This window comes from Macaca thibetana, chromosome 6 (genome assembly GCF_024542745.1).
Source record: "Macaca thibetana thibetana isolate TM-01 chromosome 6, ASM2454274v1, whole genome shotgun sequence".
NCBI classification, from domain to species: Eukaryota; Metazoa; Chordata; class Mammalia; order Primates; family Cercopithecidae; genus Macaca; species Macaca thibetana.
The window spans coordinates 32,046,917-32,064,332 of NC_065583.1; the positions used below are offsets into that span (position 1 = coordinate 32,046,917).

General features: G+C 37.0%; 1 protein-coding gene across 6 annotated transcripts in view; it reads left to right on the plus strand.

Moving 5' to 3' along the window:
• Positions 1 to 17,416, plus strand: part of CSNK1A1 (casein kinase 1 alpha 1) — a 58,263-nt gene that overhangs the window by 23,282 nt on the left and 17,565 nt on the right. For 3 of the 6 annotated variants that reach the window (XM_050794030.1, XM_050794032.1, XM_050794029.1), the window contains exons 3-7: positions 3,886 to 4,012; positions 8,769 to 8,867; positions 11,274 to 11,357; positions 15,941 to 16,080; positions 17,295 to 17,373. In XM_050794030.1, the coding sequence (XP_050649987.1) occupies positions 3,886 to 4,012; positions 8,769 to 8,867; positions 11,274 to 11,357; positions 15,941 to 16,080; positions 17,295 to 17,373 (529 nt within the window). The remainder of the gene's footprint in view (positions 1 to 3,885; positions 4,013 to 8,768; positions 8,868 to 11,273; positions 11,358 to 15,940; positions 16,081 to 17,294; positions 17,374 to 17,416) is intronic. The other 3 variants (XM_050794034.1, XM_050794035.1, XM_050794033.1) reach the window with 1 other exon arrangement.

The following is a 17,416-nucleotide window of genomic DNA, read 5'->3' on the forward strand; positions in this document are numbered from 1 at the left end:
AAAGTAACAGTAGATGAATATTGTCAAGGGGTTAAGACTGTGGATACAAGCAATAGTTAATGGCTTTGGGAATTCTAGGAAATAGGAGACCAATGTGGGATCGTGACATACGGAAGGTTTCTTTGGCATCTGGGTTTTAAGGTTGGGATTGAAGGTAGAGAAAAGCTCTCAGAATAGACGTGGGAGGCATGGAGGTGAAGGTAGAAACTAAGAATAAGATTGGAATAAGCAGAACACCACTTCTTATTCTGAATCTGTGTGTGATAATGTCTGAATGAGTTAGTCCAGATGGAAAAGCACAGATGGAGGGTGTGACGTGCTAGCTTTAGAGAATTAAGTTATATATTCCTTGAGACCAAAGGAAGTGTGAAAGATGCAAACACCTGTCTCTTAGCTTTAAGGAGTTATAGTACCGGTCCATAGAAAAGAAAGTCCTAGTTGTTTTAGAACTGCATGGTTGCTCCACAGGGAAAAATGCCTTTGAAATGCTTATTTTTTTAAGCTATTTTTCAATGAAGTATTTAATCCTCCTGACTTTGAGAATAGTGAATATGTCTTGTGTTCATAAATTTAAGCAAGGGTTAAGAGTGCACAGTGTGTGTGTTTTAAGTGTGCTTCTCAATTCATCTAATTCTTCCCAGTTTCTAATTATTAAGGGAGTTAGAGGTTTACATGCAGGTGATTTTGTTAGAGGCTTACTTTGCAGATGATTTCTTTATGAAATCATGTTAATTGCATGAAAATATGAAGTCTGAATTTGTGCCTTTTACATTACAGGTTTGTGTTTGGGCTTAGATGGATGGTTATAACATTTGCTTATTTTTTGTAGTTTTACGTCTGAGCCATCAGTGGAAACCTGTCTAGAGCTGAGATGTGGTCTTTTTTTTTTTTTTTTTGAGACGGAGTCTCGCTGTGTCGCCCAGGCTGGAGTGCAGTGGCCGGATCTCAGCTCACTGCAAGCTCTGCCTCCCGGGTTTTTACGCCATTCTCCTGCCTCAGCCTCCCGAGTAGCCGGGACTACAGGCGCCCGCCACCTCGCCCGGCTAGTTTTTTTTTGTATTTTTTAGTAGAGACGGGGTTTCACCGTGTTAGCCAGGATGGTCTCGAACTCCTGACCTCGTGATCCGCCCGTCTCGGCCTCCCGAAGTGCTGGGATTACAGGCTTGAGCCACCGCGCCCGGCCAAGATGTGGTCTTATAAATAAGAGTTGATTTATGCCTTCCCTTTTGCCTATTTGACTTTTTGTGCCTTCTTCCTTAGCTCTTTCTGGATTTGGTGTTCTCTTTTTCTTAAAAGCCTAGATAAATTAGATTTATATTAAACAAGTGTTGAATGTTTATAATGGTAGGTTTGTGACAGCTCTTTAGTCCAGATTTGCCTATCATATAAAAAGGAAGAGGGGAAATAACCGAAGAAAATAAAATGAGGAAAAGAGAAAGGAGAACACAGCTTATTTGCTTTATCACTTACCTTTTAATACTGTTATTATGTATTACCCAAAGCATCACTGTGGGCTTCTTTCAAGTAAATGTTTTCAGCGAATGTGAAAGGTGTTGAATTCCCATAGGGAGAATAAAGAGTGGAAGAGGGAAAATAACGGCAGCTTTAGTACACTGTTTTAAGCAATATGGACAAAACTGTCTCTTCTGGCTGGGTGCAGTGGCTCACACCTGTAATCCCAGCACTTTGGGAGGCCGAGAGGTGGATCACCTGAGGTCAGGAGTTCGAGACCAGCCTGGCCAACAAGGTGAAACCCCGTCTCTACTAAAAATACAAAAAATAGCTGGGTGTGGTGGCAGGTGCCTATAATCCCAGCTACTTGGGAGGCAGAGGTTGCAGTGAGCCAAGATCGCACCACTGCACTCCAGCCTAGGGGATAGAGCGAGAGACTCTCAAAAAAACAAAACAAAACAAAAAAAACCTGGCTCTTTTGCTATCACGTTGACACATTTGTTTCCTAGGAAGTGGGCAAGACCTCTAGAAGGTTAAGCAGACACTCTTCCCTTACTGGAGTATCTTTTTCTGCAAAGAGGATGTGGAAATGGATTTGATTTTGTGTGCTTGACAGTTATCCATGTGTCAGGTTTGGGAAGTAGTTCTCAAGAACAACTGAAACAAAAGTCGTAGGAAGGAACTGAACTTTTTGGCTTATAATCCTCTTAGGATCTCTTACTCTCAACATTAGATTCTAGGGAGCATATTTATTATACCTGACTATGAGACCTACCTGAATAGGTCTGAAATTAAAGCTCTCTGATTTGAGGCTTCCCCTCTGCCCTTTCTCAAGTGCTAAGCCTGAAATTTCTGTAGTTTTGGTAGATGCCATCAAGGGTTAATGGGTGCCCAGGACCACTAGTTAGAATAGACTATTTTCTTAAAGAAGAAACACAAGAGTAGCACATCTGTATAGTTATCTTTGCATTTTCTAGAAAAATATTATTAAAAGATTAAATCCTCATACTCTAGTTTTAATATTGATTTTCTTGAATCTTTGGCATTTATCAGCAAAGCAAGAAATGGCACTAAACAGTTTCCTACTTGACTGATACTTGTTATAATTTTGACACAGATTTTAGTTTTTTGAAAAAGCTGGTGAGGTTCAGTGGTTCAACCTGTAATACCAGTGATTTGGGAGGCTGAGGCAGGAGGATCTTTTGAGCCCAGAAGTTAGAGACTAGCCTGGGCAACATAGGGAGACTCTGCCTTTACAAGAAATTTAAAAGACCCTGTCTCTACCAAAAACGTTTTAAAAATTTAGCTGGTCATGATGGCACGTCTATCATCCCAGCTACTTGGGAAACTGAAATAGGAGGATTGCTTGAGATCAGGTCAAAGGCTGCAGTGAGTTGCGATTGCACCACTGCACCCCAGCCTGGCAACAGAGCGAGACCCTGTCTAAAAATAAATGAATAAATAAATAAATAGATAAATAAGGAGGAAGGAAGGAAAAGAAAGAAAAGCCTGTTCTCCCCTTTTGAATATTTTTAAAACATAAAGCTTTCCAGATACGGTAAATTTTGGTGTTGGTTCTTTTCAGAATTAACAAAAAAATGACTCCAGTTTAAGCTTTAAAATAACTTTTTAAACAAAATTTTAAGTATCACCCAATTTTCTTAGCAGAATTTGATATCTAGAAAAGTTTGAAAGAAAAATGGTAGTGCTTCTTTTAAGGAAAGTACTCTTACCAGAATCATAGGCATCAAAATTTGAAATAATTTATTGCAGTGATTTTCAGTCCTTGGGATAAATGAAACTGGCAATTGATACTTCTTGAGTTATTAGGGACACATTGTGTACAGTAATACAGCCCAGGATAATTAAAACATGATTCCAGTTAAAAGCAAATAAATGTCATTAGTTTGTTATACGGGTTATTTTCTGTGATCTGAAACTAAGCAAAAATATGACTCCCTTTTGAATAAGGACAAGTAGTTATTGATTAAATGCAGTTTGGTAGAACTGGGATGGGAATTCAGATAAAAGAAATCTTTGCTTTCTGAAACATTTTGGAATGACTGATATAGTCATCTTCATTTCTTCTGTTACAAAGTAAATTCAGGTGAGATTAAGGAATTTGCTAAAGGCCACAGGAATCAGTGGCCAGTGGGTGTAAAATCCAGCTGCCCTGGTAACAGGAGATTTTAAGGCTACTATGCATGTCCTATCTATATAGGAGAATGGAGTTGCATGACAGGGGAAAAAATGTCTCATTACCCTTGTTTTGTCTTGGGCCTTGTAGTTAATTAGCGTGTTTGTCTCCCGGGTAGGGGAACATTTGCCTTAAATAATACCTACTCAGAGAAAGAAAACTATCTTATTCTTAGGGTTGATGATATTAAGTGATAGCTTTATGTAATACCCTCTCTTCTCCTTTTGTTTCGTTAGGTGGTATGGTCAGGAAAAAGACTACAATGTACTAGTCATGGATCTTCTGGGACCTAGCCTCGAAGACCTCTTCAATTTCTGTTCAAGAAGGTTCACAATGAAAACTGTACTTATGTTAGCTGACCAGGTATGTGAAATTTTGATTAGAATATAAACTGAGAATAGTACTGTTGACTGGAATTTCATTATATATAAATCAGAGTATTAAAATCCTGTGCATCACTATTTAACCTTAGCATAGGCAGAAAAAAAATAATAATGTAACTTGTAGATATTTTCCTATGGGAATAAGACAAAAACTGGAATTATCTTGGTTTCTTACTCATCTGTAGTCTAGTAGTTTTCAATCTGCTCCTTCAGATGAAGTTTTAGTGTCAAATATAGCAGGTTATTGTAAGATTTTGTTTGGAGAAAGAGTTTAGAGTGTATGTATGCATATAATTGTAGATAAATGTATATTGACATTTTGTTTAAATTAAGCAAAATTGAATATTATGTATTACGTGTGGGACTCTTAGAAAAGCTATATTTTTGAGGATAAAAAGGTCCTGAAGTAATTTAAGGAAGAATTTTTTAACCCAAGTAGATGCTGCTTGTTGTAATGGATTCTCAACCATTTGTATTACTTAAGACCTAGGAAATTTCGAAGATGTCATGAATTAGATTGATGCATTGGCTGTAGGTTAGATTAAATGGTTTTTACAGCCAAAGTTTGGATATTTCGATCTTAAGAAATGAGAAAGATAGAGTAAGGAACAAACCTTAAGGGAAAAGATAATACATTAAGATAATAATTGGTAAATATCAAGAAATGTATAATTTTTTATTTTGATCAATATTTGTTGCCTTTAAGGGCAGGAAAATGTTGGAAATGCTTCAAGTTAAACTCGGTGTGCTTATAAAAATACTATGAAGAGAATGACATTTAAAAATGTAGATTGGATGTCATAAAGTGGATGTCATAAAGTATAATGAGATAAACAGAATTGGTATTTGAAGTGGAATTTTAGTAAGTTTGTAAATTCAGAAGGATGAAGAGAAGTAGGTTAATGGGCACAAAAATACAGTTAGGAGGAATAAGTTCTAGTATTACATTGTATAGTAGGGAAATTATAGTTAACAATAGCTTATCGTTTATTTCAAAATAGCTAGAAGAGTAGAATTGTAATGTTCCCAACACAAAATATAAATGTTTGAAGTAATGAGTATTCCAACTACCCTGATTTGATCATTATACATTGTATACATGTATCAAAATATCACACACACCCCATAAATGTATACAACTAGTGTAGATCAATGACAAATAATTCAAAGGATTAGAAAGCAGTACCCATTTTCTGTAATCAGCACCTGATACTCCCCAAGCTTCTTAACCTTAAAAGTACTGAGTGGCTCAAGCAAATGTGAGCAAATTGTGATATTTGTGGCACAAAACAAACTCAAGCATTAAAAGGTTAAAAGTGGCCTGGCATACTGGCTCTCGCCTGTAATCCGGCACTTTGGCAGATTGAGCCAGGAGGATCTCTTGAGCCCAGGAGTTCCAGGCTACAGTGATCTATAGTAATGCCACTGCACTCCAGCCTAAGCGATAGAGCCAAGACCCCATCTCTTTTAAGTTAACAGCCTTTAATACCAGCCGGGCTTGGTGGCTCACGCCTGTTGTCCCAGCACTTTGAGAAGCCAAGGCCGGTAGATCACCTGAGGTCAGGAGTTCGAGACCAGCCTGGCCAACATGGTGAAACCCATCTCTACTAAAAGTACAAAAATTAGCTGGGCATGGTGGCTCACGCCTGTAATCCCAGCTACCCGGGAGGCTGAGGCATGAGAATCGTATGAACCCAGGAGGTGGAGATTGCAGTGAGCCAAGATTGTGCCACTACACTCCAGCCTGGGGCATAGAACGAGACTCTGTCTCCAAGGAAAAAAAAAAAAGCCTTTAATTTTTTTTTTTTTTTTTTTTGAAATGGAGTCTTGCTCTGTCGTCCAGGCTGGAGTGCAGTGGCGCGATCTCTGCTCACTGCAAGCTCCGCCGCCTACCAGGTTCACGCCATTCTCCTGCCTCAGCCTCCCTAGAAGCCGGGACTACAGGCGCCCGCCACCACGCCCGGCTAATTTTTTTGTATTTTTAGTAGAGACGTGGTTTTACCGTGTTCGCCAGGATGGTCTCGATCTCCTGACCTCATGATCCGCCCGCCTTGGCCTCCCAAAGTGCTGGGATTACAGGCGTGAGCCACCGCGCCTGGCCTAATACATTTTAACTAACATATATGAGTGAATCCTAATAAAAGAGTTATGGCTTATATTTTGTTTGTTCAGTAACACATAAGCATCCATACATTGAACATGTATTGAGATCCTACCACTGTACTTAGTGCTGGGGGTTGGGGTGGCAAAAATAAGAATTAGTCTCTTCCCTCTAGAAAGAAACTTAGAGTCTAACAAAGAAAGATAGAAAAATAAGATGTTCCATCCTTGTTGTAGAGTTGTAGAAGTCTCTGTTGGGTACATGGGTGACAAATGTGAAAAAATGTAATTCTGAGGAAGGGAGATACAAGAAAGCTTTCATTTAAGGTAGTTAACACCTAAGTCTTGCTCTGCAGATGATAGGTAACAGGTGTAAGTTGTTTAAGCCAGAGATTACTGGTTTGGCTTCAGAAGACATTCGTCAAGGTAGAAGAGTACAATTTAGAATCTGTGTATTCATGATAATAAAAGCTCTGGGGAAAATGGGGACAAATAAAAAATAGAATCCTAACACATACTACTGGGAAGAGCAAGAACATATGGACAGAAAGATAATGTTGGCAGTCTTTGGATACGGAATCTATTTAAAAATACAACTTCTAAGTAAGTGTCTTACAGAAAAGATAGAGGTTGGGTGTGGTGGCTCATGCCAGCAATCCCAGCACTTTGGGAGGCTGAAGTGGGAGGATCACTTGAGCTCAGGAGTTCGAGACCAGCCTGGGCAACATAACGATACCCTACTTTCCACAAAAAGTACAAAAAGTATCTGGGCATGGTAACGTGCACGTTTGTAGTCCCAGCTTCTCAGGGGGCTGAGCTGAAATGATCACTTGAGCCCCGGAGGTTGAGGCTGCTGTGAGCCATGATCTTGCCACTGTACCCCAGCTTGGGTGACAAAGTGAGACTCTGTCTCAAAAAAAAAAAAAACAAAAAAACTTCTATTGTATACAAGAAATTCCATAAACAGTCAAAATAAAAAATACTTAATATAAATCTGTTTACATAATGACAGATAAAAGATTGTTTGTTGTATGATGAGAACTCCTAAAAGCTAACAAGAAGACAATAGGCTGAAAGAAAAATAGGCAAAGAGTGGAGCTTGACAGTACATGGAAGAGTAAATCCTCATAAAAGGGCCAGGCGCAGTGGCTCACGCCTGTAATCCCAGCTCTTTGGGAGGCCGAGACAGGTGGATCATTTTAGGCCAGGAGCTCGAAACCAACATGGTGAAACTCCATCTCTACTAAAAATACAAAAAGGTACCCAGGCGTGTGGCGAGTGCCTGTAATCCCAACTACTCGGGAGGCTGAGGCGGGAGAATCACTTGAACCCAGGAGGCAGAGGTTGCAGTGAGCTGAGATTGCACCACTGCATTCCAGCCTGGGCAGCAGAGTGAGTGAGACTCTGTCTCAAAAAAAAAAAAAAAAAAATCCTCATGCAAGGATTTACTCCTAAATCGAGGCCGGGCATGGTAGTTCACGCCTGTAATACTACCACATTGGGAGGTTGAGGCAGGAGGATCTCCTGAACCCAGGAGTTCGAGAGCAGTTGGGCAGCATAACGATATACCGTCTCTACCAAAAATTAAAAATTAGCTGATGCAAAAAAATTAGCCAGATGTGGTGGCATGCACCTTACAGTTTCAGCTACTCCAGAGGGTGAAGCGTGAGGATCACTGGAGCCTGGAAGGTTGAGGCAGCAGTGGGTTATGGTCACTTCATTGCACTTTAGCCTAGGTGACAGAGCGAGGCCCTGTCTCAAAAAAAAACCAGAAGAGTAAATCCAAATTGTTACGGCCTATTGTGAAAGGCAGTGTGATATTATCTATCAAAATGAAAAATACAACCCAGCAACTCCCCATAATTATATGGGGTTTGAAGCCCATAGAAATAAAAGCACTAGTGAGTAAAGATACATGTCTATTAATGGCATTATTTATAGGAGGAGAAAGTGGAAAACAATCTGAGAATACTGTGAGTTGGGGAAGACATAACATCTCTACCACAAAATATCTGTAGCCATTAAAAAGGATATTTGAGCTATAATGTTTGACTTTGCATAATTTCCAATAAATTGATTAAGGAAAGCTGTTAAGAATGGCATGTTTAATATTTAACTTTTGAAATGAGATTACATAAGAATTATAACAACTACTTATAGCTTTATCTGCCAATCTGTCAACATTCCCCACTCCCAAATATATGTGTGTCTGTGTGCGTATGTATATCTAACAGCATGGAATTAGGTCTGGGTAATACCAGGCCATTTTAACAGGTTACTTTAGAAGGCCTAGGATTGAGTGTGGAAAGTTTTTATTTTATTTCCTTTATCGTAGCAACTGAAACAATTCTAAAGGTATTCTTTTTATTATTTGAAAATCACAAACACCAAGTCTTCCTATGGGATTAGACCCTGCCATGGTTTTAATCATTAATACTAGAAGGTGAAGCCAAAGGACACAGCAGGTGTGTGCTTACTAGAAATAAATGGAGAACTTAGTTGTCCTTTCCATTTCATTTTTTCTAACACTGTCTTTGTGAACTCTAAATAATTGAGACACTGAAATACTTAAGAAATAATGTGTTGTTTTTCATTTACTGCTTAACTCAATTATCTCTCCCTTCCTTTTTTTCCAGATGATCAGTAGAATTGAATATGTGCATACAAAGAATTTTATACACAGAGACATTAAACCAGATAACTTCCTAATGGGTATTGGGCGTCACTGTAATAAGGTTAGTCAAATGCTCTTTGCATGAAAGAACAAAGAGTAAAGTTTCAACAAGAATTGCTTTGGTAAACTTTTCAATCTTTTAAAAAGCCATAGTAAGTTGAATTTGCTGTTGACAGTTGCTTTAAAAGATTGTGCTATAAGGATAATCAGCTAACTCCATTAACTTAGTAACTTGAAATAAATTCTCTTCAACTTACCCAACGGAGGTTAGTTACCTATATGGAAATATAAAATTCTAAGGGCTGTATAATGAACTGTAGTTGTCTAAGTTATTTAACTGTTGAACAGTTGTATCTATTTTTCATTCACAAAAATAGCAAAAACCCCCATATTCTTTTCTTCCTGAATGCTTAAAACCAGATTTTAACCTTTGGCTCTGAAGTGTGGGTTTTTATAATATATGTGCTTGTGCCAGTATGGGAACACTGACTTATGTGTCACCATGGTGTTAACATTTGCTGACTGAGCATGGTTGATAATGAGAATTCTTCAGTCCTTGAATTTGTGTATTTAAAAGGATAACTTTTGGGCCTGCTTCAAAAGTAGTTGACAGTTTTTTACTTGGGTGCCAAATTGGGTGAGTTCTCCACCCCTTCCTCTCCCTTTAAAGGAAAATGTAGACAAGTGAAATGAACATTCATACAACAAAACTAGTGTTCATTTGGGGTCTCTGAGAGTGGTTCAATTTATGGGGTGATTGGGTTTTAGCTAGTGGCGCATGATTGCAGTTAGAAACTAATTGTGCTGACATTTTTTTCTGTAATGATTAGTCTTACTGAGTGAATTGCTTTCTTTATCGATACTATGTTGAGCTCGGGCAGACAGGCAGCATTGGCAATGCACTAAGCATGTTGTGATCTGATGATCTATCTGATAGAAATTCTCAACTTCAGGACAACTTGGGGGCTTTTTTGTTTTTTGTGGCTTTTTTGTTTTGTTTTTTTGGAAGGAAGATGCCCATTTGTTTTACTAAACTATTAGGAAATGTTTGGTGTTTTTAGGTCTAGCTATAAATGTTTACCTTTGTTTGCCTGTATGAATGCCAACTGGGAGCCATTACCATTAGAATTGGTGTTATTTGTTAATGTGAGATACTGATGTTGGTCTGATCAGGTTTTAGGAAATTAAATATTTTTGTTCAGCTTTAAATAATGAAAGGTGTTTAAATATACACATATCTTGTCATTCCCAAGTTGCATTAAAAAATATTTTGTAGCTTTTCTCTGAAGTATCCAGGTTTTTATTACTGTAAAGCCTGGTAATACAGTTGAAAAAAAAAATTACTGTTCTTAAATTTTGGGGCAGTTTTGTCCATTTGACTCCAATCTTCTTGGCCATTTCCCAGCCCTCTCCTTCCCGTTTTCTTACCCCCTAAAAACCCATTATCACCATGTGATTCCTATTCTGCATCGTTGACATTGCAGTACATGGTTTTTGCCTTAAATTTAAATGATGACCTAGATATCACTTTGCCTTCCCCCCACAACCCCCTTAAGAATAGCTTGTTAATCACATAGTTGTCTTAAGGAAGTGTAAGTTACCTAGTGGTGAAAACCTTTTTAGGAGGTTTAGGTCTCCTTTTCTCCTTGCAGATATTAAAAATAATTTTGTGGAGCTGCTTGCTGTTTAACACTGTTTTAGAGAGGCCCTGGGGTAGAAGCATAAAGTGTTTTACTCAACTAAGATTCAAATGCTAAATGCTGCTTTTGAACATTTTAGATTAGTGTTTTGTTTATGTAGTTGCTTTTTAGTGTTTTCTGTATTGTAGTTTGAAGAATGCCAGTTGTATGAGACTGGATTCTTTGGTCAGCTTGTTCCAGTAGTTTTCTATTCATGGGGAAAAAAAGGTTTTGGGGGACTTTTGAGGACAATTTTTAAAGTTAAATTTTCTTATTTGGAAAATTGTTCTGAATTTGATATTTAGGAGTGGCCACTCCAATCTTAGTGAATTTGCTCATCTCTTCCAGTAATCAGCCCTGCATGCTTACGAAAATAAATTTTAAGGTGACTAAATGCCTTCTACCTCTTCCTTACTGAAGATTTTTTTCCCCCGTACAACCTTTTTTTGGGGGGGAAGGGCAGATTGTGGTACCAAAGATTGCAGATCTAAATTCCCCATTTTTGATTAAAAAAATTAAAGAGCCAAATGTCACCATTGCTATCCCTGTTTCAGGCAGTGACACAAAATAGTGGCATTAAAAACCTGAGTAATTTCCAGAATTCAAATGTTCTTGAGCATGTGATTCTTATTTGGAAAACTGAGAAGCTACAGTGCTTGGTGGAAGAAGGATGGCATTTGGCTACCCTGTTCTTTCTCTAATGCCTCGGTGTTGCCTGTCTGCGCCGGCCATTGTTGCAATGTAAGCAATACTGTTTGATGCACTGCCACCCTCTATTGTCTGTTTAGTGTTTAGAATCTCCAGTGGGGAAGAGGAAAAGAAGCATGACTGTTAGTACTTCTCAGGACCCATCTTTCTCAGGATTAAACCAGGTCTGAAACTGTCTCCTATTCCAACCTCAATCCCAAATTCATGTGCTTTTCTTTTTTATTGTTTTATTTTGATGATTTTTGTTTTGTTTTAATTCTGGAGAATGTAGATCTTGCTCAAGCACCTCTTACGTTGGCATTATTCAGACATACTTGGCAAACATAACATTACTAAGATATTTCTTTGTGGCTTTTGCTTTAAACTTATAAAGTTTAGAAAAAAGCTAAATGAAAATAGGATATTATGTTTAGATCTCTAACATACATATGAGGAAATGATGTTGGTCTAGTATTGAAATTGTTTACCTAATAGTAAACTTGAGATAGATCATTAGTTTTTAAAAATTTATTTGGAGTTACACAACTTAATGCACGAAATATATTTAAATTCAGTTCTTCAGTGCTGTATAATGAATATATTCTACCTCACCTCTCTTCCCCTTCCCTAAGGAACTTCAGGTAAGTGTAGATCAGATTTCAGATCTAGTGTTTCTAGAACTTATTTCCTCAGTCTGTCTTCTCAACTCTAGCAAATGGATATTTACAGAGCATTATATGCTCTGGAACTAGAAGATACTGCATTCTTAACAATATAACAATAACATAGCTTAAGCACTTATCAAGCTATATGGTAAATTACCATTAGTAATACTTCGAAATATATTAAATTTAGTTTTTGACAGGCTGGATAAAACACCCTACTGATTTTCTTAATTTGTAAGTAGAACTCTTCATATTTTCTTATACTTTTGTTGAAGTTAAATAGCTTTTTTTCCACAAAATTTAAGTTCATAAATGTTCATGCTTCTGAGCAAATGAATCTTAATCATTCAGTTTAGTATACAGTGAAGAGGAAGTATTGGCATGAGTGATCAAAAAACAAAAAACATACTTTGTAATACCTTAATTATCCACATGTATCATCTGGATAATCATTTAATCCTTTTCCACACTGCCCAACTTTATTCCAGGAACCACCTCCAGCTATTAAAAAAGGTTTCAGAAATTCAGTTATTTTTATTCAGGCAAAGAAGTACCAAGTATTGTGACTAGTTAGATAAGGGGTGGGGGGAAGACAGTAGATGGTGGATCATTAGGCATATTATAAGAATAAAACTCTAGTTTTATAGTGCCTCATTTTTACTTACCCATTCACATATTTTGCTTACATTTCGTAGCATCATTTAATAATTTACATAGAAAGTTGTATTAAATTGTTTAGATTTTGTACATACAGGTTAGCTAGGTTTTTAGTAAAATGACCTTGTGAATATTTTAGAAGGGCAGGGGAAATTAATGACCCCTGGTTAGGAAAAAAAAATTGCTGCAAGTACTAAACACTAAAATTAGCAACAGTGATTTTGAAGAAAATGTGCCTCTAGTGAATGGAATTATGGAATTATCTCCCTGCTTTTTTTGGTTTTTGTTTTTTTTTTTTTTTTTTTTGTTTTTGGTGTTTTGTTTTGTTTTGTTTGTTTTGTTTTGAGACAGAGTTTCACTCTGTTGCCCAGGCTAGAGCGTAGAGTGCAATGGCGTGATCTCGGCCCACTGCAACTTCCACCTCCCAGGTTCAAGCAGTTCTGCCACAGCCTCCTGAATAGCTGGGATTACAGGTGCACACCACCATGCCCAGCTAATTTTTGTATTTTTAGTGGAGATGGGGTTTTACCATGTTGGCCAGGCTTGTCTTGAACTCCTGACCTCAAGTGATCCACCTGCCTTGGTCTCCCAAAGTGCTGGGATTGTAGGCGTGAGCCACTGCGCCCGGTCAATTTATCCCCTATTTATCAACTCAGTTCCCTGTGCCTTTGAAGAATAGGCTGCATTGTTTAAAATGGACGCACATTTTACTTATAACATGTAGTCAGTAGAAACCCACAGAAAAGTTGCTTGACCCATTGAAGGAAGTATGTGTGTCTTTGCACATAAAAGCGTATAATAAAAATGCATTATCTTATGCTTATTTGGTACTGACTTTTCCTCATTTGGTTCTGCCTTTACATATTTACAGCTTTTTGGTTGTATCTGTGGCATCATGTGGTTTCATGTAAACACTTCCATTATATGTTTATATTTATTAGTTTTAAACAGCAAAGCATACAGAGAGCTACTAAAGAAGCTTGATAGGTACCTGAAGGTAATGAACCACCAAGAGTTTTATTTCCTTTTTTAATTTCAAGTAGTTTTCCTTTCAGTTGTTTACTGAGAATAGGCTATCTTTGTTCAGTAGTAACATTTTTTTCCTGACGTATTTTCAGTATTTATAAGAGGAGAACGTTTAAAATTATTTGCTCTTTAGATTTTTGTTTTTAGATTGAGATGTTTAAGATCGTGTTTACATATTTGTAGTTTTCTTGATAAATAAGATTTCCTCCTTTAGCATTGTGGGAGGAAAGCACTCTCCAGTGAACACTGACTTTTTATAAAGCAGTCTTTTGGTTGTGAGAAAGTATCTGGTTATTGAGTCACAAATGGAGCTATTGAATATAGATTTAGACATGAATAAATTGTTAGACATACTCATGTCAGAGCTCTTCCCTTTTGTCCTTCATTTTAAAGTACCAAAGGAAACAGTCCTAGAAAATGTGAACTGGAGGAAATTCTGTGTACTAATCACTCTTCATTCAATGTCTACATATTTCTTAGAGATATTTTAAAATGCCATGAAGCTGAATGTCCTTTTGTGTTTATTTTCCCCATGTTTTCTTTTCACTATGAATCTGCAGAACTTAATCATCATTTTTGTTTGCTTAACAAATGTATTTTGCTCATTTTAATATTTGTGTACTGATCTGGTTTTCATATCAAGAGAAACGTAAAGTATGAGCTTTATTTCTTACTGTTTTACAACACACATTTTCCTGTAATGACTTGATTGCTTAGGAAGGGAATTTAATCTTTTTACTTAAGAGAGTCTTCATCCACTTAACATTTACTAATAATTTAATCTTCATTCTTTTATAGTAGACTAAGTAAAAATCAGTATCTCGTTGTTGACCTGGTGACTGAAGCTCAACTGTCAGTGTCTTTACTGTCCAAAGTATAATTGAGAATAGGTTATAATGCTTGGCTGAAATAGATGTTACTCATCTTCCTAAGAGAGGTACTTGGTCAGATCTTTATAACGTAAATCAGTAACTTGCTTTATTTATTGACATGAAATCTGCAGGTTAGGTGATCGAGTTTCCCAGCACATCACAAATTATAAACTGTCAAAAGGGACCCAATAGCCTAATGGAGAGAAGAACTACAAAATTTAGGACTAACTAGGAGCACAATAGACTAGGGCTATATAGTGTGAGGGCACATAGACCTGCCTAGCTTAATATCTGTAGATTAACTTTTATTAAAATACAGCAAATAGGTGATTTTATGACAAAAGCCAAAATTTTAAGTAAAGATTATTTCTTTTCATATGGTAGGTAAATATGAATATGTTTTGGGTTTCTTTTTCATAAAAATAGTTATTTGCTTTTAAAAGGCCTAAGTTCTGGAGCGTAAACTTGAATTACATACAATTAGCTACGTTATAAATGAATACCTTATTCCCTGAGTACCATATAGACATGATAACATTAAACGTTATTTTGTTCTAAACACTAGTTTTGTTTTTAGTTAGCTCACTTAAACTGCTAATTGTAAGCCACCTTGATTTAAATGCTAAGTGCTTTTTGGGGGGATTTTTATATCAACTTGTCAAATTTTCTAGAAGTTTAACCTGACCCACGTGTATAGTGTCAGTGCTAAGTAGTAGTTTTTATTAATGAAAAGTCTTGGTTTCATTGGCAATGTCAGACTTTTAGAGTAGATAACAAGCATTCTGTTGGCACATTTAAGAGTGGCCTTTGTAGGAGGGAAGAGTTCAGATAGCTTATATCTGGATTTTTTTTTTTTTTTTTAAGACAGTTTTGCTCTGTGATCAGGCTGGAGTGCAGTGACGTGGTCTTGGCTCACTGCAACCTCTGCCTCCCGGGTTCAAGCAATTCTCCTGCCTCAGCGTCTTGCGTAGCTGGGACTACAGGCATGTGCCACCACGCCTGGCTATTTTTGTATTTTTTGTAGAGATGGGACTTTGCCATGTTTGGCCAGGCTGGTCTCAAACTCCTGACCTCAAGTTATCCGCCTGCCTCAGCCACCCAATGTGCTGGGATTATAGGCGTGAGCTACCGCACTCGGCCATTATATCTAGATTTTGAAATCTCATGTTTGTTTACCAGTAGTAACAGGTGTATAGACTATCAGGTGTTATGACAGATAGCACACTTGTTGCTTCTGCTGTCAGGCATGTATATGTTTCTTTCTTTATAAAGACAGGCTCCTGAGTATGTAATGAAATGGGCCTGCAAAATCTGCAGATGACAAGGATAAACTACTAGACTTTTTTTTTTTAACTTGATTTATTGATGAAGACTAGTAAAAACTTATGGGGGTGGGGTGTTAAGTCTGTTCATTATCTGCTCTATTAATACTTAGGATACTTTATTTTGATATATTCGAATGCGTAGAGTAGATACCGTTTAATGAATAAGAAGCAGTTTAATTGAACAAGGTTGGAAACCTAATGTTTCTGTATTTCTCTTTTAAAGTTATTCCTTATTGATTTTGGTTTGGCCAAAAAGTACAGAGACAACAGGACAAGGCAACACATACCATACAGAGAAGATAAAAACCTCACTGGCACTGCCCGATATGCTAGCATCAATGCACATCTTGGTATTGAGCAGAGGTAAGTTTGAAAATGGAATGTGCTTATCGTAGCCACAGCAGAAGCCATCAATGGGTTTTTGAAATATTTCAGTTTCTTACAATGTCTGAGGATGTTTCTTGGCTGAGACTTTGAAGGATGCTTATTAATTATTAATCATTTTACCTGCTGTTTTAGACAGTGTAGAGAAGACCGTTAAATGAGATCTTTTGAATTTGTTGTTGTTGTTGAAGGTTGTCTCTTGGGGGGAAAATACTGTGTGATATAAAGTTAGAAGCATAAGTGCGATGTTGACGTTTCTTTTTGCAGCTGAAGATAGTACATATATTTTTGAAGCTATTCGGGACTTTTTATACTTTAGTAATTCACGTTGAGTTTGGGAAGAATGCATTATTTATTTTTGAAAGGAAAATGTTATCAGTATCCTAATAAACCAAAAGTGGGTTGATGGACCATCTCCTGTTATACTTCACTCAAATATGTAAATTAGTATGATCTAGTTTAAAGTAAAAAAGTGTCACAGTCTCTGCTCTCTTCCTGTTTCTTCACATGAGTTCTAGAGTTTCAAGTTCCTTTCATCTTTTACAGTCACTTTTCGCTCCTTAAAACAAGCATAGAAGTAATTAGTGGGAAAAAGCAATGATATGACTCCGGGTTAAACAACCTCATACCAAGAATTTCAGGCTTAAGAAATATCCATGAATATCTTAATACTCTAGGTTAAACTGTAATGTCACTTTTTCCGTACGCCAAGGCATTACCTACACCTACCCTTAAATATATATATCTCTAAATATATATTTGTATGTATGTATATATAGATATGTATGCATGAATACATTCATATAGATGTTCAATTAGTTTAAGTCGTAACTCCTTTTCAGTGCTCCTGAAGTTTTTAAAATGAGTTTCTGCAAAACATAGGAATGTCATCCTGCTTGGTTCATTAAGCTCATTTAGAGGGTTGTTTAGCCAAATCCTTTTTCTTCTTTTAAAATTAAATTGTAAGATAGTTGTTTGTCTTATTTTGGATTCTGTGGGAAAAGTTTTGTTTAGAGGTAGGTAGCGGTAGCACACAAACTTTTTAAAATCACCTTAAATAAGTAGCTTCTTGCGTAAGACACCAAATAGTGTTCCCTCCTCATTTGGGAACATTTCTCCTGGGTACTTGGCTTTCTTTCATATGTTTTTCGTAATAATATTTCCAGTTTATAAAGTTACGTTCTCTTTTCTAGTCGCCGAGATGACATGGAATCATTAGGATATGTTTTGATGTATTTTAATAGAACCAGCCTGCCATGGCAAGGGCTAAAGGTAAACCAGACTCACGTTATCAGATTTTTCTGTCTCTTTTTTA